We start from the raw sequence: 24,833 nt of genomic DNA, 5'->3' as shown, positions 1-24,833 counted from the left end.
TGGTGTGATTGTAGCTCACTATGTAACCTCAAATTGCTGAGGTGAAGTGATCCTCCTGTCTCAGCCTCCCAAAGTGCTGCGATTACAGGTGTGAGCACTGCACTCTGCCACAATCCTAAATATTTTTAAACCACTTAATTGAAGTACAAAAAGCTGTACATATTTAATATATCCAACTTGATAAGTTTGGGGATAAGTATATACCCATAAAAACATCACTATAATCAATGCCATAAACATGTCTATCACTTTCAAAAGTCATTTCCTGCCCTCTTTATTTATTATTATTTGTGTGTATATATGTGTGATAACACTTAACATCTACTCTCTTAGCAAAGTTTTAAGTATATAATACAGTACTGTTAACATAGGCACTATGCTATACAGTAGATCTCTAGGACTTATCTTGTATAACTGAAACTTTGTAACTTTTTTTTTTTTTTGAGGCAGAATCTTGTTCTGTTGCCCAGGCTGGAGGCTGTGGCCCGATCTTGGCTCACTGCAACCTCCGCCTCCCAGGTTCAAGCAATTCTCCTGCCTCAGCCTCCCAAGTAGCTGGGGCTACAGGCACATACCACCACACCTGGCTAATTTTTTTTTTTTTTTCTTTTTGAGACAGAATCTCTCTCTGTTGCCAGGCACCAAGCTGGAGTGCAGGGGCATGATCTCGGTTCACTGCAACCTCCGCCTCCCAGGTTCAAGCAATTCTCCTGCCTCAGCCTTCCGAGTAGCTGGGACTACAGGCACACGCCACCACGTCCAGCTAATTTTTGTATTTTTAGTAGAGACAGGGTTTTACCATGTTGGCCAAGATGGTCTCACTCTCTTGACCTCATGATCTGCCTGCCTCAGCCTCCCAAAGTGATGGGATTATCGGCATGAGCCACCGCGCCCAGCCACTTTGTACCCTTTGACCAATTTTTTCTTGTTCTACCAAACATTTACAGAAGAAATAATACAAACTATAAAAACTCTTCCAGACAAGTGAAGAGAAGGAAATACTTCTCATCACAATCTATGAAACCAGCATTACCCTGATACCAAAACCAGAGAAAGGCATTACAAGGAAACCTTTCTCTCTCTCTCTCTCTCTCTCTCTCTCTCTCTCTCTCTCTCTCTCTCTCTCTCCCTCCCTCCCTCCCTCCCTCTCTCTCTCTCTCTCTCTCTCCTCTCTCTCTCTCCTCTCTCTCTCTTGTTTTTGAAACAGGGCTTTCCCTGCTGTACAATGCTAAAGTACAATGATGTAATCACAGCTCACTGCAACCTTAAACTCCTGGGCTCAAGCAATCCTCCAACCTCAGCCTCCTGAGTAGCTGGGACTACAGGCTCATGCTGCCACACCTGACTAGTTTTTAAAATATGTTTTTTATGGAGACAGTGTCTCACTATGTTGTCCAGGCTGGTGACCATCTCCTGTGCTCAAGCAATCCACCTGCTTCAGTCTACCAATATCTTTCATAAACACAAGATGCAAAGTTTGTAACAGTTTTAGTCAATCAGATTCAACAATATATAAAAAGAATTATACATTGTAACCAGGAGAATTTTATTCCAGGAATGCAAGCTTCTGATATAATTAGCCATGTTGACAGATTAAAGAACAGAAAAACTATATGCTCATGGATGAGAAGACTCAGTATCATTAAAATATAAGTTCTCCCCAAACTGATTTATAGATTCAATTATATCCCAATAAAAATCCCAACAGGCTTTTTTTTTTTGAGATGGAGTCTCGCGCTGTTTCCAGGCTGGAGTGCAGTGGTACAATCTCACTGCAACCTCTGCCTCCTGGGTTCAAGCAAGTCTCCTAACTCAGCCTCCTGAGTGGCTGTGACTACAGGCGTGCACCACCACTCCCAACTGGTTTTTGTATTTTTAGTAGAGACAGGGTTTCACCATGTGGGCCAGGATGGTCTCGATCTCTTGACCTTGTAATCCACCCGCCTCAGCCTCCCAAGGGACTGCCAAGGTACTGGGATTATAGGCGTGAACCATTGTGCCTGGCCCCAACAGGCTTCTTTTTGGGGTGGGGGTATAAATTAACCAACTCATTCTGAAGTTTATATAGAAATAGAGTTTCTATAAACCTAGAATAACTAAAACAACATTTAAAAAAAACAAAACACGCCTGAGGTCAGGAGTTCGAGACCAGCCTGGCCAACGTGATGAAACCCCATCTCTACTAAAAATGCAAAAATTAGCCAGATGTGGTGGTGGACACCTGTAATCCCAGCTACTTGGGAAGCTAAGGCAGGAGAATTGCTTGAACTGGGAGGCAGAGGTTGCAGTGAGCTGAGATCATGCCACTGCACTCCAGCCTGAGCAACAGAAGTAAAATTCCATCTCAAAAAGAAAAAAAAAAAAACAAAATTTAAGTACTTACACTATGAGATTTCAGAACTTATTATAAAGCTACAGTAAGTAAAACAGTATAGACGTGGTGTAAAGATAGACAAATCAATCAGTGTAAAAGAATAGAAAGTAAAGAAATAGAGCCAGGCACATATGGTCAGTTGCTTTTCAACAAAGTACCAAAATAATTCAATGGGGAAAATAATCTTTTCAACAAATAGTATTGAAACAATTGAGTAGCCATAAGGAAAGATACCAACTTTGACACTACATTCTACTATATTTAAAAAATAACTCAAAACATATCACTCACCTAAACATATAGAATCAAAACTAGGAAATTTCTGATGCAAATGTACAAGAAAATATTACCTTGAATTTGTCAAAGATTTTTAATAATGTGACACAAATATCATGGGCTTCATCCATGTTTCCTACTATAGTCCAACAGTAAACTGGACTTCAACAAGATTGAAAACTTTTACTTTTCAAAGAACACCATGAAAAAATGAAAAGGGGGTGTGCTTTGGTGGTGGCTCATGCCTGTAATCCCAGAACTTTGGGAGGCCAAGGCGGGCAGATCATGAAGTCAGGAGTTTGAGACCATCTGGCCAACATGGTGAAACCCTGTCTCTACTAAAATATCAAAAATTAGCTGGGCGTGGTGGCACATGCTGTAATCCCAGCTACTCAGCAGGCTGAGGTAGGAGAATCACTTGAACCCAGGAGGCAGAGGTTGCAGTGAGCTGAGATCACACCACTGCACTCCAGCCTGGGCAACAGAGCGAGACTCCATCCCCCTATCAAAATAGTTAAACAGACACCTCCTATATAATTCAGACATTTCATTCCTATGTATCTACCCAAAGAAAAATGAAAGCACATGTCTATAAAAAGATATATACATCTAAAAATCTTCTGTACAGTAAAAGAAACAATCAGTAGAATGAGGAGATAACCTGTAGAATAAAAGAAAATATTTGCAAACTTATTTATCTAAAAAGGGACTAATATCCAGAATATATAATGAATTCAAACAACGCAACAGAAAACAAAAACCATTAAAAAGTGGGCAAATGATTTGAATAGACATTTCTCAAAAGAAGACATATAAATGGCCAATAGGCATATGAAAGAAAGCTCAGCATCACTAATCAACAGAGAAAATCAAAACCAAAACAAGGTATCATCTTACCCCAGTTGGAATGACTATTACCAAAAAGACAAAAAATAATAAATATTGGCAAGGTTGTGGATATAAAGGAACTCTTACACACTGTTGGTGGAAATGTAAACTAGTACAGCCATTATGCAAACAGTATGGAGGTTTCTCAAAAAACTAAAAATAGAGCTCCCATATGATCCAATAATTTCACTATTTGGTATTTATCCAAAGGAAAAGAGATCAGTATATTAAAGGGGTACCTGCACCCTTGTGTTTATTGCAGCACTACTCACAATAGCAAAGATATGGATTCAACCTAAGTGTCTATCAACAGATGAATGGATAAATAAAATGTGGGTACATATACACAAAGGAATACTATTCAGCCATAAAAAAGAATGAAATCCCATCATTTGCAGCAACATGGAAGGAACTGGAGATCACTATGTTAGATGAGATAAACCAGGCACTGAAAGACAGATATTGTATGTTCTCATTCATATGTGGGAGCTAAAAAAGTGGATCTCGCTGGATGCAGTGGCTCACGCCTGTAATCCCAGCACTTTGGGAGGCCGAGGCAGGTGGATCACAAGGCCAAGAGATCGAGACCATCCTGGTCAACATGGTGAAACCCCGCCTCCACTAAAAAAATACAAAAACAAAAATTAGCTGGGCATGGTGGCGTGTGCCTGTAATCCCAGCTACTCAGGAGGCTGAGGCAGGAGAATTGCCTGAACCCAGGAGGCGGAGGTTGCAGTGAGCCGAGATGGCACCATCACACTCCAGCCTGGGTAACAGGAGTGAAACTCCGTCTCATTAAAAAAAAAAAATGGATCTCATGGAGGTAGAAAGTAAGATGATAGATATCAGAGACTGGGAAGGGTGTCTGCATGGGGGTGAAGGTGGGTGGAATTAAGAGAGGTTGGTTAATTGATATGAACATACAATTAGATAGAAGAAATAAATTCTAGTGTTCAATAGCATAGTAGGGTGACTATAGTTAACAATAGTTTATTATGTATTTCAAAATAGCTAGAAGAGAAGATCTGAAATGTTCCCAACAGAAAGAAATGTTAACTGTTTGAGGTGATGGATACTCTAAATACCCTAAATTATCATCACACATTTTATTAAAATATCACATGTATCCCATAAATATGCACAATTATTATGTACCAATAGAGAAAAAAAAAAATTTTTGAGACAGTGTTTTGCTCTGTTGCCCAGGCTGGAGTGCAATGGCTAACTGCAACCTACACCTCCCAGGTTCAAGCAATTCTCCTGCCTCACCTCCTGAGTAGCTGGGATTACCGGCACATGCCACCACACCGGGCTAATTTTTGTATTTTTAGTAGAGATGGGGTTTCACTATGTTGGCCAGGCTGGTCTCGAACTCCTGACCTCATGATCCACCTGCCTCAGCCTCTCAAAGTACTGGGATTATAGGCGTCAGCCAACATGCCCAGCAATAAAGCTGCTTTTAAAAATCTCAATGCACTAAAAAGACACTAAACATAGCTGAAGAAAGAATTTAAAAAGCTGTATCTGAAGATTTTATCCACATGTATTAGAGAAAGCTAGAAAGAGGGATATGTTATAAGGAGACTAAGACTAGAGTATGAAGGTCCACAAACAGTTGCAGAAGAAAATAATAAGAAGAATGGGAAAGAACAGTATTTCTCAGAACCAGGGAACCCAGTGAATCTCAAGGAAGACATATTAAAGAAACTTTTCGCCTAGAGACATCATAGTGAAAATGCGGAATATTCATACACAAGAGAGACAGAGAGAGAGAGAGAGAGAGAAAGAGAGAGAGAGAGAGAAAGTATCTTAAAAGCAGCCAGAGAGAAAAGACAAATCACCTATAATAGGCAATTCTGCTGACAATTCACTTTTTTTGACACACCCCGCCTTTCCTACACTTCACTTTTTAAGAGCAACTAAGAAAGAGAATACAATGTAATAATTTCTTTGATGAGTTGAGAGAAAATAGCTATCAACCTAGAATTTCATACCCAGTGAGGTTATATTTCAAGAAAACAGATTATATGAAGAATATTTTCAGGCAAACAAAACAGAGAAAAACAATAAAAACATCTCCCTCCCCAATAACTTGAAAATTTACCACCTGTAATCCAATGCTTTGAGAGGCCAAAGGCTGGAGAATCATTTGAGACCAGAAGTTTGAAGACCAGACAGGTGAACATAGTGAGACTTAATCTCTTAAAAAAAAAAAATGGTATGGTGGCATGCACCTGTAGTCCCAGCTACTCGGGTGGCTGAGGAGGTAGGATCACTTGAGTCCAGGAAGTCCAGGCTGCAGTGAGCCTGTTTGCACCACTGAATTCCAGCTTAGATAACACAGTGAGACCCCGTCTCAAAAATAAATAAATAAATAAGAGCGGTGAATATGGAATATGAGGGCATATATCAGCAAACATTGACTATGGAACAACAAACTGTAACAATGTTCAACTTCTGGAGGGAAAAATAGAAAATTAACATACTGGGCTTATACTAGAATTAAAGTTGTCCAAGTTTCTTGATTATTTAGGAGTAAGGTAAAGATATCAACTTCAGCCTTTACGTTAAGTCAGAATGCTAAACTAGCTAGTGTAACTCCTGAAATAAGAAACACAATGCATATACTTTTCAAACAAGTTGAGGGAAATAAAATTGGGGGAAAAAAATCAATTCATGAGAAAGCAAAGCAAGAAAGAGAGAAAAAAGCAACAGACACTAACAGGGTCTAGAGCACTTAGACCAGGGCCTGACATATTATCATAATAATAATTGTTATTATATTAAACAGTACAAATATATTTATTGCATATATAATAATTTATTATTATTACTGTTGCTTCTATTTTGATAAATCTCTCTCTGTGGCATTCAAGACAGGGACCCTTTAATAGGCAAGTCCTACTTGTTTTGATAGCGCCATTGTGAACAAGTTGATGATACTAATTCAAAGGACGGAATCCAGAGGAACTGAAGAGCTCTGTGACTTACTAGGTGTAACCTGAGGGTAGTCATTTCATGATTTGGCCCCAGTTTCCTTGTCTGTAAAATGTAAAGAGGGTTGGAGAAGTTCAAATTGGATGATGCTGTATTTTTAAATCCTCATGAACCCAGAGAAAGAGGAAATTTGACACAAGCCAAAAAAAAAAAAAAAAAAAAGATCAGAAATTGTGTGAGCAGCCCTCACAACACCATAAGCACTCACAAGTTCAGAAGTTCAGTGTTCACCAAGTAGGAAGCAGGGGCTCTTCTCTTCTCTCTTATACCAGAATCTGACCGGTTTGGAGGCTGTCTGAGAAGGGACAAAGCAAACCCCCATTCACAGGAGACTTGCTTGGGAAGGGACCCTCCCAGCCAGGTTGGAAGGAATTCCAGAGGCTCTCCGAGAAGCCTGCAGGCTCAGAGCTCTGCATGAAAGCACTGGGTCTGGGCTGATAGATGCATGTGAAGCTGCCACTCTTTCTTCTAATTATACAAAGACTTTTTGAACCCCACCTCGCTGCCACCACCACCACTGAAAGTCTTCAATGTTGAACTTGTTGACTCCTAATACCAATCATCCTTCTAATTCACAGGTACAATAGCCTGCCCTTTATGGATTTTGCATACATTATGATATGATAATGCCATCCAGATCTAGGTGTTGCAAAGAGAACTGGGTATGGAAGATAACTGGCTTGGTTTCCAAACATAAATTTGATCTTGTTTAGTGGCTGCTGAGGGAGGAAGGCAGAGAGCTGGGGTTTATCCAAACCTCAAGGAAAGTTTCCTTGAATTTGGGTGTGGTGCGATTCCCTCTGCTGTTCTCAAGTATGGTTTATCTAATCTTCCTTGAAACTAATCTGCTGACTAACTGCTTTATCACTGAGAAATCCGCTGAATCCCCTCCTCCACAGCTTTTGAAGACGGAGTCTGCCCTGTCTGAAAGTAATGTCATAACATATAACACACAAAGATGTTCACCAAAGCATTATTTAAAACACTGAAACATCGGTAATATCTGCTCAGCAAAGACAGAGGTATGTCCACATATCATAATGCTAGGGATTTGACATGAAGCAAAACAAGTTCCTGAGTGGTATCTAAAGTATGATTGCATAATGGTAAAAATCAGTGATAATAATGTTAGAATACACAAGGAAAAAAATCATAGTAACATACAAGTACACCAAAATGTACTGATTACTTGGGGATAGGATGAAGTGGGATGGAACTTGGGGAGATTACGATATATGTGTTACGTACTCTGCAATGTTTGAATTTTGTATTAATTTTGAATTAATTTTGTATTAATTTTGAAGGAATTTTGTGTGAATTTTGAATTAATTTTGTATTAATTTTGAATCGGAAGGAAGGAAGTGAGGGAGGGAGGGAGGGAGGGAGGGAGGGAGGGAGGGAGGGAGGGAGAACGGGAGGGACGGGGAAACGAAAGAAGAAAGCAAAAAAGCAAGATAAAAGAAAGAGAGAGAGAAAGAAAGAAAGAAAGAAAAGCAGTATTAGAAACATTTCTCCATTCCTATCCTCACTAATGCTTGCTGTACCCTCTCACTAGCCAAGGTAAGGATTTGGTGCTGAATCGAATTCATGGTCAAATGTTTTCTTGAACCAGGCATGGTGGCTCACACCTGTAATCCCAGCACTTTGGGAGGCCTAGGCAGATGGATCATCTGAGGTCAGGAATTCAAGACCAGCCTGGCCAACATGTTGAAACCCCATCTCCATTAAAAATACAAAAATTAGCTGGGCATGGTGGTGGGTGCCTGTAGTCCCAGCTACTCAAGGGACTGAGGCAGAAGAATTGCTTGAACCTGGGAGGTGGAGGATGCAGTGAGCAGAGATCATGCCACTGCACTCCAGCCTGGGAGACAGAGAAAGACTCCATCTCAAAATAATAATAATAATAATAATAAATACAAATACAAAAATTAGCCAGGCATGGTGGTGAGCGCCTGTAGTCTCAGCTACTCAGGAGGCTGAGGCAGGAAAATTGCTTGAGCCCAGGAGGTGGAGGCTGCAGTGAGTCAAGATTTGGCCACTGTACTCCAGCCTGGGTGACAGAGCACGACTCCATCTCAAAAAGCAACAATACAATAAAAAAGTTTCCTGGAGACCCAGAGACATTTTCTTTTCATAACTGCAGGTCTTGCTCCACAGTGCTCAACAGCAGCTTCTTGCCTTCATTCATTTGCAATGACTGTTTCCAACCAGGCATATTCCTGTAGACATTTATATATTAAAATACTTGAGGTAGCTTGGTGTCATATTTGATCACTGAATTTGAAATTCATTTATATATCATTTTCAGGTAAACTAATAAAGGAGCCATCCTGTTTCTGAAATTTTAAGGATTCATTTTTTTTTTAAGTATTCAGTATGTGAGGATATTTATTCAAATAGGAAGAATGTAGAATTTCATGGTGATGAGATTAAAATCTGATGTAAGAATTTACAAACAACTCAAGCAGATTTACAGGAAAAAAACAAACAAGCCCATTCAAAAGTGGGCAAAGGATATGAACAGATACTTTACGAAAGAAGACATATATGAGGCCAACAATCATATGAAAAAATGCTCATCGTCACTGGTCATCAGAGAGATGCAAATCAAAACCACATTGAGATACCATCTCACACCAGTTAGAATGGCGATCATTAAAAAATCTGGAGACAACAGATGCTGGAGAGGATGTGGAGAAAAAGGAACACTTTTACACTGTTGGTGGGAGTGTAAATTAGTTCAACCATTGTGGAAGACAGTGTGGCGATTCCTCAAGGCCTTAGAAATAGAAATTCCATTTGACCCAGCAATCCCATTACTGGGTATATATCCAAAAGACTATAAATCGTTCTACTATAAGGACACATGTACACAAATGTTCATTGCAGCACTGTTTACAATAGCAAAGACCTGGAATCAACCCAAATGCCCACTGATAATAGACTGGATTGGAAAAATGTGGCACATATACACCATGGAATATTATGCAGCAATCAGAAATGATGAGTCCGTGTCGTTTGTAGGGACATGGATGAATCTGGAAAACATCATCCTCAGCAAACTGACACAAGAACAGAAAATGAAACACCGCATATTCTCACTCATAGGTGGGTGATGAAAAATGAGAACACATGGACACAGAAAGGGGAGTACTAAACACTGGGGTCTATTGGGGGGAAAAGGGGAGGGCCAGTGGGAGGGGGAGGTGGGGAGGGATAGCCTGGGGAGAAATGCCAAATGCGGGTGAAGGGGAGAAGAAAAGCAAAGCACACTGCCATGTGTGTACCTACGCAACTGTCTTGCATGCTCTGCTCATGTACCCCAAAACCTATAATCCAATAAAAAATTAAAAAATAAAAAAAATAAAAAAAACAAATAAAAAATAAAAAAATAAATAAAATCTGATGTAAACTACCCATTCAAAACTTTAAGATTCCTATGGTTCTACTTTAAATTTAAACATATCTACACATGTGCAGCTGGAAACCTTGGCCTCAAAACTGGCTCTGTTTCCTGGATGTTTCCAGGGAATGTATGTCCTTTGGCTTTGTTTCTAGGGATGCCTTGGCATATTTTTATAGGCTTTTTGGCTTGCAATTTATTTCATTCATTTACTTATTCAACAAACATCTGTTATTATCATCATTAGTATTAAAAATAGTAGTTCATAATTTAATATGTATTTACCACTTGCCGATAGTTAATATTGATTAACATTTAATAACCATTTATTACCTGCTGTTATTTGGTTAAATGCCTTCTTTTAACCTGGCATTGGAGAAGACACAAAGATGACCTAGACCCTGATGGTATGTAAATAATCTAGATATGGCTTATTTACATATAAGGGGGTAGTGGTGGTGTCAGATACGAGGCTATGCAGTTCCTCAGCTAAATAAATGACTTCCTATCAAGGAAACTGAGGAAACTTCCTGGGAGGGTTGGCAGTATCTTTGAGTCTTTAAGTGAAGGATTTGGTCATCTGGAGAAGAGGGAAAGGGCATTCTAAATAAAGGCAGGAAGTTAGGAGTGGGAATGTTCAAAGCATTTGAAGTGTCTGGGTGCTTAGGGGCCACAGCATGTGATACGTGAAGGGAAGACACAGGAAAGAAGGCTAGAAGAGCAGATTCCAGGAATGTTCCAGTTACAAAGGCCAGTGAATCATTTATCCCAATACACTTATTTGACAGATGAAGGCACTAAGGCTCACAGAGACAGGGGAGTCCTCTCAGTTATTCAGTGGTGGAGCTGGAATTAGACCTCAAGGACTCCTGGCTCCCCTTTCAGTTAGGTTGGGACAGACCAAGGAGTGTCTTGAATGCCATGCTAGAGTTAGGCAGTTGTCTCATCGCAGAGGGAAGCCACTAAAAGTTTTGAGCAGGATGTGAGTGGTAAAGGTGGGGCAGAAGTTAATTTCAAGGTTTCTAGGCCAAGTGACTGGGAAGTTGGAAATTGCATTTTGATAACTGTAATTACATATTACATGGCTTGTATAAACAGAGTCAGTTCTAGAAAAATTATTAGTTTAATGAAAGACAATCAGTTATTACAAAGTAACTGATTGGAAAGTAACCTTTTAAAATAAAAGTCATGTCTTTAGACACAGATTATAGTTTTAAAAGCAAGCTAGGGTTGGAGAAAGTGGACACAGTCTGTTACAGGTATCAGGTGTTTGAATTACCTCCTCTGGTTTGTTTGTTTGTTTTTGAGACAGGGTCTTGATCTGTCACCCAGACTGGAGTGCAGTGGTGTGATTTCAGCTCACTGCAACCTCTGCCTCCTGGGTTCCTGCCTCAGCCTCCTGAAAAGCTGAGACTACAGGCGCCTGCCACCATGCCTGACTAATTTTTGTATTGTTAGTAGAGATTGGGTTTCGCCATGTTGTCCAGGCTGGTCTTGAACTCCTGACCTCAAGCGATCCACCCGACTCAGCCTCCCTGTTGGGATTAAAGGCATAAACCACCACGCTCCGCCTGCCTCCTCTCAATCTTTGTGTCTGCCCTTAGGAAATAAAAACTATCAAGTCCATGCCCCTACAAATCTTGTTTTCTCTTTACATTTGGAAACAAAAAAAGAGAAATAAAATATTCACTTTTTTTGGAGGGGGGTGTTGCCGAATCTCGCTCTGTCACCCAGGCTGGAGTGCAGTGGTGTGATCTCAGCTCACTGCAACCTCTGCCTCTTGGGTTTGAGTGATTGTCCCACCTCAGCCTCCTAAGTAGCTGGGATTACAGATGCCCGCCACAGCACCCAGCTAATTTTTGTATTTTTAGTAGACTTGGGGTTTCACCATGTTGGCCAGGCTGGTCTCGAACTCCTGACCTCAAGTGATCCGCCAGCTTCGCCCTCCCAAACTGCTAGGATTACAGGCATGAGCAAACGCACCCGGCCCACTTCTTCTGAGTTCTTTACTAGTAGCTTATTGTAGTTGCATTTGTTTTATTTTTAGTTTTATTTTCCTCATAAGCAGTATCTCCCAGCACTGCATAGATGGCAAAAAAGATCAGCAAAAGAGTTTACCTTTGGCCACACAGTGTCCCAATCAGCAGCACTGCCCTCATATGTAGAATTATAAGACTTGTCACAATCACCTGGACTTTCAAGGGGTCCAGAGAAAGTCTGGGTTCCAATCGTAGCTCTGCCACTCACGAGTTGTGAGATCTTGGGCATGTCTTGCTGTGGCTCAGAAACGGATCCTCCTCTACAAAATAGAGCTAATGATAACTCATCCTGGGTTTGTGCTGGCTGTGAGACTGCTAGACAATGAGCCAACAGAGGTGACCACATTGCTAGCTACGAAGCGGTAGGCATGTTGGACAACGCTGAGCTGTATGAAATGGCTCCCCCACACCTCAGAAACAGACAAGCCTGTCAGAGAACAGCAGCAAGCGCCTTTATTTCAGATGAGCTCTACAATTATATATAACAAAACCACTTCACAGTTTACCTCCAGAGTCATTTGTTTTGAGAATATTACAATGAACTTTTAAGGAAGATATGTTTATTTTCACATCTCTGATTTATGTAAAACTATCCGCCCCAAACCAAAACAGACCCTTTCTCCCTCTGGGTCTGGCCTGCTTCCCAGCTGTTCAACTTCCCTCCGGGATTGTAAGAAGCTCCACTCTGAGTAAAGTAAACAGCTCCGCCAGGCAGGGGCCCCACCCACCATTTTATTTTGCTAAATCACTCCTTTAGCTAATATTTCAGGGACAGACACGCGACGCATCTGGCTTCAACCAAATATTTTCAGTCACTCTAATCCCAAGGCAAATATTTGCCAGTTCGATTGCAGTAACGTTGGTAGAGTGAAACAGGGAACCACTTATCAACTTTCAATCCTGACCCGAGCAGCTGCTCAAGTGTCCCGGCCCCACCCCTTTCCCGTGAGCCCCCGCGTGGGCACCGCCCCCACGCTTCCGGCCTTGAGGACTGCGCTTTTCAGAGGCAAATACCTGAGAAGGCAGGCAGCTCTCTTGCGGAGTTTCTCGGTTCATGGAGCTAATAACTTTTTCAAGCAGGTGTTGTCTTTGCTCACGCCCCACGTCATGTCGGAAGGGTGTTGATTGTGGCCATCTGGTGGTGTCGTGACACACCAGGGAAGGGTTAGGAGGCCTCCGTTAGGCATGGTGACAGGTGTGATTTGAGGGGAAAGGCCTGTGTTCGCTGGTTTAAGTGCTACCGTAGGAGACTTTACATTGGCCTAAGGCTTTTGAGCTTCAGTGAACGAACAGTGCTTTGAACAGTGCTTTGAGCTTCGTGTCCTATAAAGCCATTTGCACTTCTGTGGGAATGCCTCCCCATTCCCGAACTAAAAAATGTGCAGAGCGGTATGTTTTAAGGAGGCACGTTTTAGTCTGGGAAGAGGGACATAGGAAAATGGGGCGGCGGAGGGCGTAGGTTCAGAGTATTAGAAGCAAACTTAGTGCCTCATTCTGTGGCAGCATTTCTTAACCTTTTTGGGGTCTTTTTGAGATTTAGACGAAAACTAAGAGCCATTTCTCTGGGAAGAGAATGTCAACACAGTATTTTGCCTATAATCAGAGGAACCCATCTACAGACTCCCACCTCGGGGTGGAGAATGGACCCCAGGTTAGGAAACCTTGGATTCTAAGTACAACATGTCCTGATGACCTGGGCCTGAGGACCCAGTTTCTTGACTAGGAGAGTCCAAATTACGCATTGGACACATGACTTAAGGAACCATCCAAAAGTGGATGGAAATCAAGATTGTTTATTTTTGAGATGGAGTCTCGTCCTGTTAACAGGCTGGAGTGCAATGGCACTATCTAGGCTCACTGCAACCTCCGCCTCCCAGGTTCAAGCGATTCTCCTGCCTCAGCCTCCTGAGTAGCTGGCACTACAGGCTCTCACCACCTTGTCCAGCTAATTTTTGTATTTTTAGTAGAGATGGGGTTTCACCATGTTGGCCAGGATAGTCTGGATGTCTTGACCTCGTGATCATCCTGCCTCTGCTTCCCAAAGTGCTGAGATTACAGGTTTGAGCCACTCTACCTGGCCTTTTCTTCTTTTCTTCCTTTCCTTTCTCTTTCCTTTCCCTTTCTTTTTCCCCTTCCCCTTCTCTCTTCTTCCTTCCTTCTCTTTCTTTTCTTTCCCTCACTCTCTCTTTTCCTTCCTTCCCTCCTTCCTCTCTTTCTCTTTTGAGATAGAGTCTCCCTCTGTTCCCCAGGCTGGAGTGCAGTGATGAGCTCTCAGCTCACTGCAATCTCACTTCTCAGGTTCAAGTAATTCTCCTGCCTCAGGCTCCTGAGTAGCTGGGTTAACAGACATGCATCACCATGCCTGGCTAATTTTTGTATTTTTAGTAGAGACAGGGTTTCACCACATTAGGCAGGCTGGTCTCAAACTCCTGACCTCAAGTGATCTGTCTGTTTCAGCCTCCCAAAGTGCTGGCATGAGCCACTCCACTGGAACAGGATGGATAATATTTGAATGTAGCATTTTAAACAATCATATTTGCAAACTGTGACTGTTGCCTTTTTTTGTAAACAACATTTTATTTGAACTAGGAAATAGGGTGAGATGGGTGACACAGGATTGTGCAAGTGCAGGGTCAGATCCAGTCTTTGATTAAAATTTTATATTTTGTATTTTGTTCATCATGGATTAAAAAAACATTTCAATAGTGCATTGTAGGTTGAGTATCCCTAATTGGAAAATTCAAAATCCAAAATGCTCCAAAACTTTTTGGGTGGTGACATGACCCCACAAGTGAAAAATTCCACAATCAATCTTCATGTGACAGGTCACAGTCAAAACTCAGGCGCACAGCACACAGTTTATTCAGTATCCCCAATGGAGTGATGGTGATGCCAAACAACCACAGATTGTCTATATGAGTGCTGAGAAAGTGACACCTTTGCTTTCTGATTGTTCAATGTACACAAACTAGGTTTTATGCACATTTAAAAAAATATTGTAGGCCAGGTGCAGAGGCTCAGGCCTGTAATCCCAACACTTTGGGAGGCTGAGGCGGGTGGATCACCAGAAGTCAGGAGTTTGAGACCAGCCCGGCCAACATGGTGAAACCCCCTGTACTGAAAATACAAAAAATTAGCCTGGCATTGTGGCAGGCATAATTCCGGCTACTCAGGAGGCTGAGGGGAAGATTTGATTGAACTTGGGAGGCAGAGGTTGCAGTGAGCTGAGATTGTGCCACTGCATTCCAGCTTGGGCGACAGAGTGAGACTCCGTCTCAAAAACAAAAAAATTGTATAAAATTACCTTCAGACTATGTGTATAAGGTATATATGAAAACATAAATCAATTTTGTGTTTACACTTGGGTCCCATCCCCAAGTACCTCATTATGTATATGCAAAAACAAATGGCCATACTGAAATCCAAAATATTCCTGGTCCCAAGCATTTCAGATCAGAGATATTCAACCTGTAAAATATTATTTGTTTAGAATACTGAGTATTTTGCTCCCTGCCCTTTTAAAATGTTGTCCTTGACACAAGTGCCTTATTGCCTCAATTTAGTCCCAGCCCAGCTTGTGTCCAGGATGCTATTTAACTAAAAGCCAAATGTAACTGATCATTTGCTGTGTGCTAGGCCCTGAGCCCCACACTTCCAGATAAGAAGGGTAGTAGCAAAACTGACCTGTCAGACATGAGGTCTAGTCCCATCTCTGCCACTTCCTGGCTGGATGACCTCAGCCAGGTTAGTTAATCTTTGTGAACCTGCAGAATGAGAGGGTAAGAGTGGGTACTTTACAGTTTTGGCAATCTATGGTTAGAAAAAAGCATCTACGTCAAGCTATTCCCTAGAGAACGGAATCCTTAAAAAGCACCCAATTCCACATTTCAGCCCTCTAGGATTCCCTTGATTTGCTTCCTTGGTGGAGGGGCTTTGCATACCACAGCCCTTCATTTGTCTTAGTGTGAGGGGGCTTTCCCAGCTGCTGTCTTCTGAACTTGAGTACTGATTGTTAGAACCACAGATTTGGGGAGTGGATGGGTGTAAGTGCATAGAGATGATTTTATTTTAAGGAAAATGAGGCTCAGGCAGGTGAAGTCACTTGACCATGGTGGCACAGTGACAGATTTGTAACTAAAACCCTAGTCTCTGACTCCCATCCAGTGTTCTTTTCACATCACCATGATGAGATATGATGCTTGACCTCCAACTTCCCTGTAGAGAATTTCCTAGAGGTATTTAAATATATTTTGTTTTGTTAGTTTCTCTATTTATGATGCTGCTCCCCTAACTCTGGAATGGACCTAGGCCTGAGGTATTCAGAGCCAAGTTCTTGATCAGTTTTTTATTCTCAGGGCCTTCCCTCTCCCAACCTTATTTTGAGTGATTTAACTTCTATGGGGATTAAAAAACAAAACAAACCAAAAAAACTGTTACAAGGTATATAATCTTAGAAAACCAATTTCTTCTTTGTTTGTTTCTTTTGAAAGGTATATTTAAACATGGAGAGAAAAAATGATGCATAACAACTCTATGAGGTAGGTACTTTATTATTTCTATTTTCTGATGAAGAAACTGAGGCACAACTAGACTTGGTGGCTCACGCCTGTAATCCCAGCACTTTGGGAGGCAGAGGCAGGCAGATCATGAGGTCAGGAGGTTGAGATCAGCATGGCCAACATGGTGAAACCCCCTCTCTACTAAAAATACAAAAATTAGCCAGGTGTGGTGGCTCGTGCCTATAATCCCAGCTACTCAGGAGGCTGAGGCAGGAGAATTGCTTGAGCCTGGGAGGTGGAGGTTGCAGTCAGCTAAGATCGCGCCATTGCACTGCATTTCTGGATGACAGAGCAAGACTTCATCTGGGGGTGGGTGAGAAAGAAACTGAGGCACAAAAATGTCAAGTAACTTGCCGAAGGTTCCCAGCTATGTATCAGAATCAGGATTCAAATCCAGGCATCCTGGCTCCAGGGTCTGTGCTTTTAACCAGCACACTGTGTGACCTCTCTTGTAAGCCATTTGGCTTCAGCTCGAATCATTCTAGTGATGGGAAGCTCACTGTCTCAGAAGATTTCTGGTTCTGTTGTTGAGCAGCTTCATCCGTTAGAATGTCTTCCTTTTATATATTGGTTCAAACCATAGACAGTTGTCCAAAATGGTTTCCTGTTGTCTAAACAAGAGAGAGTTACAAAGAAGAGTGATGACCACAGTGAATAAAATCCCTTCATCTGCTCTGCCTTCACCAAACACTCCTGACCCACCTCCAGTTCTGTGGGCTTCCTGAGAAGACAAAAGGTCCCTCTTGGTCTTGTGTCTTTTGAAAGTAAAGTTCTTACTCCGTGTGTTTATACCATATTACAAGATAGATTTAAGGTGGTCTACATAGATTATTAAAATTCAATTAAATAGTATAAATTAAAAGTGTATGACATGATCCAGCAACTTCACATCTAGATATTTGTCCTCCGGAAACAGTTACAGGAGGCCATCTGCAGTGGCTCACACCTATAATCCCAGCACTTCAAGAGGCCAAGATGGGAGAGTCACTTGAGGTCAAGCACTTGAGACCAACCTGGGCAACATAGTGAGACCTAATCTCTATAAAAAATAAAAAAATTATCAAGATGTGGTGGTGCATGGCTATAGTCCCAGCTACTCAGAAGGCTGAGGAGGGAGATGGCTTGAGCCTGAGAGATTGAGGCTACAGTGAGCCACGATCATGCCACTGCACATTAGCCTGGGTGACAGAGAAAGACCCTGTCTCTTAAAAAAAAAAAAAAAGTCATGGGTGCTTACAAAGGTAAATATTAAAGCGTTTTTATTGTATATTATAGGCAATTTAAATGTTCATCAATAAGGACATGCCTAACTAAATAAGAAATAATAATGGGAAAAAAAAGAAATAATAATGGAATACCTTCACTTTGAAATGCTCTGTAACTGTTAAAAAGGTAGGTATTTATGTAGTAACATAGAAAGATGTCAGTAACATAGTGTAGAATTTAAAAAATCATTTTTGAGCCAGGTATAGTTGTTCATGCCCATAATCCCAGAGCTTTGGGAGGCTGAAGTGGGGGGTATTGATTGAGGCCAGGAGTTTGAGACCAGCCTGAGCAACATAACAAGACCCTGTCTCTACAAAATTTTTTTTTTCAATCATCCTGGCATGGTGCTTGCCTGTAGTCCTAGCCACTGGGGAAGTTGAGGCAAGAGGATTCCTTGAACACAGGAGTTTGAGGATGCAGCAAGCTATTATCAGGCTACTGCACTCCAGCCTGGGTGACAGAGTAAGATCGTATTTCTAAAACATAAATAAAAATTTAGAAACATAAAAAGTAATTTTTGTAACTATATTTGTAAAAAGAATATTTTTATATGGTGTGCATTGCAAAAAGATTTGGAAGCATATACTCCAGTTTTTAAACAATGGTTACACCTGGGGTGGAAGTGGTGATAGAAGTGGGAGAACTTTCAGCAGTCAAGAGCCACACCATTACATTTTAGGCTCAAAGGAAAAGGGTTTTCTGGGCAACATGGCTCAGGTCTGACACATCCTGGGTGCTCAACTAATGTCTGTTAAACTGATTAAGACATGATTAAATGGACCATGTCTTCGGTATGTATTGGGTAATTTAAAGTTTTTTGCTGATACAGTGAACGATCACTCATCTTTAAAAAAATTCCACATCTTCCTCAAAGTATCAAAATTGCCTGTCTGCTTTTCAGAATATATATATATATATATTCTGAAAAAAAAAAAATATATATATATATTTTTTTTTTAGATGGGGTTTCGCTCTTGTTACCCAGGCTGGAGTGCAATGGCATGGTCTCGGCTCACTGCAACCTCCTCCTCCTGGGTTCAGGCAATTCTTCTGCCTCAGCCTCCTGAGTAGCTGGGATTACAGGCACGCGCCACCATGCCCAGCTAATTTTTTGTATTTTTAGTAGAGACGGGGTTTCACCACGTTGACCAGGATGGTCTCAATCTCTTGACTTTGTGATCCACCTGCCTTGGCCTCCCAAAGTGCTGGGATTACAGGCTTGAGCCACCGCGCCCGGCCAGAATATTTTTTAACTGTTTTAATGTGTAATATTAAGATAAACTCCATATTTCTTCTGGAGAAAATAATTGGGCATTTTAAAAATTGGTGCTTGATGACATCATTTTCATTGTCATCCCAGTGGAGAGACGGCAGTTAAAAAAAGACCCAAACTTTTTTTCCCTCATTTTAAAAGCTCATCAAAGAAACTGTAGAAAATAAGAAAACGTATAAAGAAGAAAACAAAATTGCTTGTAATGCACACTCCAAAGGTAACTGTTGTGAGGCTTTAAATGTACTTATTTCTTGTCTTTGTTTTTCTATCTGCAGCACTTTTTTTACTACATTTTTTAATTGTGATAAAATATACACAATGTACCAGCCAGGCACAGTGGCTCATGCCTGTAATTCCAACACTTTGGAAGGCCAAGGCAGGTGGATTGCTTGAGGCCAGAAGTTCAAGACCAGCCTGGCCAACATGGCAAAACTTTGTCTCCACTAAAAATATTAGTACAAAAATTAGCTGGGTGTGGTGGCACATGCCTGTAGTCACAGCTACTTGGGAGACTGAGGCAGGAGAATAGCTTGAACTAGGGAGGGGGAGGTTGCAGTGAGCTGAGATCATGCCACTGCACTCCAACCTACGTGACAGAGCAAGACTCTGTCTCAAAAAAAAAATTATGTATATATACATATACATGTATACACAAACACACACACAATGTAAATTTTACTATTGTTTCTAAGCATACAATTCAGTGGCATTAAGTGCATTCACACTGTGGTGCAACTGGCCTGGCTATCCACCTCCAGAACTTTTCAACATCCCAAACTGAAACTCTATGTCCATAAACAATAACTGCCCATTAGTCCCTCCCCCAGCCCCTGGCAACCACTCTTCTACTTTCTGTCTCTAAGAATTGGACCTCATATTTCTAAGCACCTCATATAAGTGGAATTATATAATATTTGTCCTTTTGTGTTTTGCTAATTATTATTATTATTTTGAGACAGAGTTTTGCTCTTGTTGCCCAGGCCAGAGTGCAATGGCGTGATCTCAGCTCACTGCAACCTCTGCCTCCTGGGTTCAAGCAATTCTCCTGCCTCAGCCTCCCAAGTAGCTGGGATTACAGGTGTCTGCCACCACACCCAGCTAATTTTTGGTATTTTTCAGTAGAGACAGGGTTTCACTATATTGGCCAGGCTAGTCTTGAACTCCTGACCTCAGGTGATTGCCCACCTCGGCCTCTCAAAGTGCTGGGATTACAGGTGTGAGCCAGCCACCCAGTCTGGCCATGTCTTGCTTATTTTACTTAGCATTATGTTTTTAAGGTTCATCCATGTTGTAACATGTTCCAGAATCTCCTTCCTTTTTAAGATTGAATAATATTTCATTGTCTGTATATACTACATTTTGTTTATTCATTCATCTGTCAGTAGACATTTGGGTTATCCCTACCTTTTGGCTGTTGTGAATAATGCTGCCATGAAGATTGCTGTACAAATATCTGTTTGTGTCCTTAATTTCGATTATTTTTTGAAAATACCCAGAGTGGAATAGCTGAATCATGTAGTAATTCAATGTTTAATGTTTTGAGGAACCACCATACTGTTTCCATAGCAAATGCACCATTTTACATTTTGTCAGCAGTGCACAGGGTTCCAATTTCTCCACATCTACTTGTTATTTCCATTTTTCTTTTAAAGAATAGAAACGGGGGCCTCACTATATTGCCTAGGCTGGTCTCGAACTCCTGACCTCCGTGTTCTGCCCGCCTCAGCCTCCCAAAGTGCTGTGATTACAGACGTTAGCCACTGCACCCCGCCTATTCCCAATTTTTGATAATTGCTGCCCTAATGGATGTGAAGTGGTATCTCATTCTGGTGGTGTTTTTTTTTTTTTTTTTGAGACAGAGTCTCACTCTGTCTGGAGTGCAATGGTGCAGTCTCAACTCACTGCTACCTCTGCCTCCCAGGTTCAAGCGATTCTTCCGCCTCAGCCTCCTGAGTAGCTGGGACTATAGGCATGCGCTACCATGCCTGGCTAATTTTTGTATTTTTAGTAGAGGCGAATTTTCACTATGTTAGTCAGGCTGGTCTTGAACTTCTGATTTCGTGATCCGCCTGCTTTGGCCTCCCAAAGTGCTGAGATTACAGGCAGGAACCACCGTGCCCAGCCCTCATTGAGATTTTGATTTGCATTTTCCTAGTGTTTAGTGATGAGCATTTTTTCATGTGAATGTTAACTGTATATCTTCCTTGGAGAAATCGCTATTCAAGTCTTTGGCTTATTTTTAATTGGAATATTTGGTTTTTATGTTCTTAAGTTATAGGAGTTCTTTATATATTCTAGATATTAATCTCTTATCAGATATATGATTTACAATTATTTTTCCCATTTTGTGGGTTGCCTTTTCTCTCTTGATAGTGTCCTTTGATGCACAAAAGTGTTTAATTTTGATGCAGTCCATTTTTTCTTTCATTGTCTGTGCCTTTGGTATCTAATAATTCTCTGCCAAATCCATTGTTATGAAGCTCTTTCCCTCTGTGTTCTTCTAAGAGTTTTATGGTTTTATGTCTCATATTTATGTCTTTGATCCATTTTGAGTTAACTTTTGTATATGATATAATGTGGAGTCCAACTTAATTCTTGTGTCTGGGAACATATAGTTTCCCTGACACCATTTGATAAAAAGATTTTCCTTTCCCTATGTGCAGCACTTTTTTGATGCCAAATTTATTCTGGCTGGAACCTAAGCTGCTTCTCTGGGCTGGCCTCAGCCTCAGCAATGTGTGCCTAAGGGATTGCCAAGTTATTTGGGAACACAGAGAAAACATAAATTCAAATCTAGTGTGGAAGGATGATGACCCAGTAGAGCCTGGTGAAAGTGATTACTGAAATATTGGCTATAGAGAGCTCACTGGAACCTTGGGTAAACCAGTTTTGTTTGTTGTGAAGTATGGATGATGATAAGAAGATCCATCTTATTTTTTCAAACAATAGCATAAATGCTGGTATATTATTATGGTTACATCATTAGAATAACTAATGCTTATGGGGAGTATACTACATACTAAGTGCTATGTGTTAAATGCTTTACAGATGTTACCTTGTTTAATACACAAACAGTTTTATGAGGCAGGTACTATCATCTTTACCATTTACCACCTCTGAGCTGCTTCGTCATCTGTAAAATGAGGAAAATTACATCTACCTTGCAGAATGGTTGTGACGATTACATACAAATAGTGAACATAAAGGGCTTAACAAAGAACATGCACATAATAGGTGCTTAACAGATGGTAGCTCTTTTCCTTCAGTCCAGGAAATAATTTCCTTAAGCACAAACTACATTATAAGAGGATTCTGCTTGATTGTTAGCAATCCTGAATTTCTTATACTTTTCCTTCCAGGTGAATTATAATGATTAGACTGGCCAGATTGGAAAAATCTGGTATCATTTATTTATGTGACTAGAATCCTTTGTAATCACCTACCTGTAAGGCCAAAGCAAAACAACAGTGTTTATAGTGAGACACTAGGAAGGCTTCTACAGACATTCATCTAGATGTGAATGAGCACCAGCAACCCTTGAGAACAGCTTTATCTTTTGGTTGAATGTGTTAGTGGTATTTTGACACTTCTTCATTTGGGCTGATAAAATGTCATTTTTGTAAACCCTTTTTCATTTTACTTTGTTCACCTCCCTTATTTATTTTTAAAAATAATAGTTATAGTGAAGATGTACAACTCCCTGGGGCCAAACTAGAAGAAGGAAGCAGTGCTTCAATTAGTTAATAGGTTAATATAGTCCTTAGTGGTTTTAGTTATTCTGGGTCCACTTTCTGGATATTTGGACATTCATTGGATGGATCACGCCACATACTTCCTCTTTAGCTGCAGCTACTAAATTAATTGGCAATGGAATCAAGTCCTGCTCCTCAGAGGCAGCTGGGCCCTCCTTTGGAGGCTTTCTGCAGTCCCCCCCTTTTTTTGTTGCTAATTGACTTCCTAATTCCCCATAGCAGTTGTTATAAACCTTTTCCACTCTCCTCCATCTCCTTAATCCCCTCTTTGCTCTCAACACAGTGGCAGGTGATCATGCATCCGTGAACAATTCTTTTTCCTGCTGCCTTTGGGTTCTTTGCCATCCTCAACTCATCTCCCCAGAGCCTCCGTCCCCAGTTCCCCTTTTCTCTCCCCAGGGCAGGCTCCTCCCATTATTTCCTCTCATATAACTTTAATTTCTCCTATCCTTTTCCCTTGACCCATAAATAAGCTCAAGTCTTCCTCAAACTATAGAAGCCTCATTCATATTTCCCTTGAAGCTAATCCCTTTCTCCTTTCACTATTGTCAAGCTCTTAATATTTTTCATTGCAAAAGTAATATATATTTATAGTAGAAAATGGAAAGTACAAATAACCAAACATGTTTCAAATACTTGTAATCACACTTCTGGAGGTAGCCACCGAGGTTCACATTCTGGCTTATATCCTTCCAATCTTATTTCTATGCATACATAATATTCATTTATTTCAACATTGAGAGCATTCTGGATGTTGTATTTTGTAATCTGACACTTTTACTTTACCAGTAAATATTCTTCTGCAAAATTATTTTTTAATCACTTCATTAAACTTTTCATTATATGAATGCATTGTAATTTTAGCCATTTTAAACCATAACCACAAAGTTATTCTCTATTACTTTCTATAATTAATAATAGTACAATCTTTGTGATACATCTTTGCACATATTTCTGATTCTTTAATGTAAATTTCTGAAGGGGAATTACTGAGTGCATATTTTATTTTGGATACATGTCTTTTGCAAAACATAAATATTTTCAAAGAGAGCTGGCCAGATGCAGTGGCTCATGCCAATAATCCACAGCACTTTGGGAGGCCGAGGCAGGTGGATCATGAGGTCAGAGTGGATCATGAGGTCAGGTGGATCACAAGACTAGCCTGGCCAACATGGTGAAACCCTGTCTCTACTAAAAATACAAAAATTAGCTGAGTGTGGCGGCACGCATCTGTAGTCCCTGCTACTAGGGAGGCTGAGGCAGGAGAATTGCTTGAAGCTGGGAGTTAGAGGTTGTAGTGAGCCGAGACAGTGCCACTGCACTCCAGCCTGGGCAATAAAGCATTCATCTCAAACAAACAAACAAAAGAGTAGCCTACCATCATCACTTCAACTTTAAATCCCATTCACTAAATTCCAAGCAAACCTGGCCCTTTTACTATCACTGAAACCGTTCTATCAGAGGTTAAAGTCAATATTAATTACTAATCACAAATCTTCTCAGGAATTAGCCTCCCTAATCTCTTTGCAGCAACTGCCCCTTCTTATCCTTCCCTTTTAAATGTTTTTCTGGCTGGGCGCAGTGGCTCACACCTGTAATCCTAGCACTTTGGGAGGCTGAGGCAGGTGGATCATGAGGGCAGAAGTTCGAGACCATCCTGGCCAAGATGGTGAAACCCTGTCTCTACTAGAAATACAAAAATTAGCCGGGGGCGGCAGCGTGCACCTGTAGTCCCAGCTACTTGGGAGGCTGAGGCAGGAGAATTGCTTGAACCTGGGAGGTGGAGGTTGTAGTGAGCCAAGATCACACCTCTGCACTCTAGCCTGGGTGACAGAGCAAGACCCTGTCTCAAAAAAAAAAAAAAAAATGTTTTTCCTTCTGTTTTGCTTGGGTCCTTCCACCTCCGTGGTAACACCTTTTCAGGTTGTTTTTTTTTTTTTTTTTACCTGATCTTTTCCTCATTCTTTACACTTACCCAGATCAACTGTTGAGTTTATGTCAATGCC

At 41.0% G+C, this 24,833-nt stretch overlaps 1 protein-coding gene and 1 long non-coding RNA gene across 2 annotated transcripts in view; one reads left to right on the top strand and one right to left on the bottom strand.

Moving 5' to 3' along the window:
• The first annotated feature begins 12,951 nt into the window (after positions 1-12,951).
• LOC118143029 (uncharacterized) lies at positions 12,952-17,918 on the top strand. The gene is made up of 3 exons (XR_004727072.3): positions 12,952-13,057; positions 16,468-16,515; positions 17,812-17,918. It is a non-coding gene; the product is annotated as an uncharacterized LOC118143029 (long non-coding RNA).
• The window catches only part of RPAP2 (RNA polymerase II associated protein 2), a 152,794-nt gene continuing 144,472 nt past the window's right edge, over positions 16,512-24,833 (bottom strand). Inside the window, exon 12 of the mRNA XM_009001695.5 lies at positions 16,512-17,147. Within this exon, the coding sequence (XP_008999943.1) occupies positions 17,081-17,147 (67 nt within the window). The 3' untranslated portion in view covers positions 16,512-17,080. The remainder of the gene's footprint in view (positions 17,148-24,833) is intronic.

The sequence above is a fragment of the Callithrix jacchus genome, chromosome 7 (genome assembly GCF_049354715.1).
Source record: "Callithrix jacchus isolate 240 chromosome 7, calJac240_pri, whole genome shotgun sequence".
Taxonomy (NCBI): Eukaryota; Metazoa; Chordata; class Mammalia; order Primates; family Cebidae; genus Callithrix; species Callithrix jacchus.
This window is presented reverse-complemented; position numbering and strand designations above follow the sequence as displayed.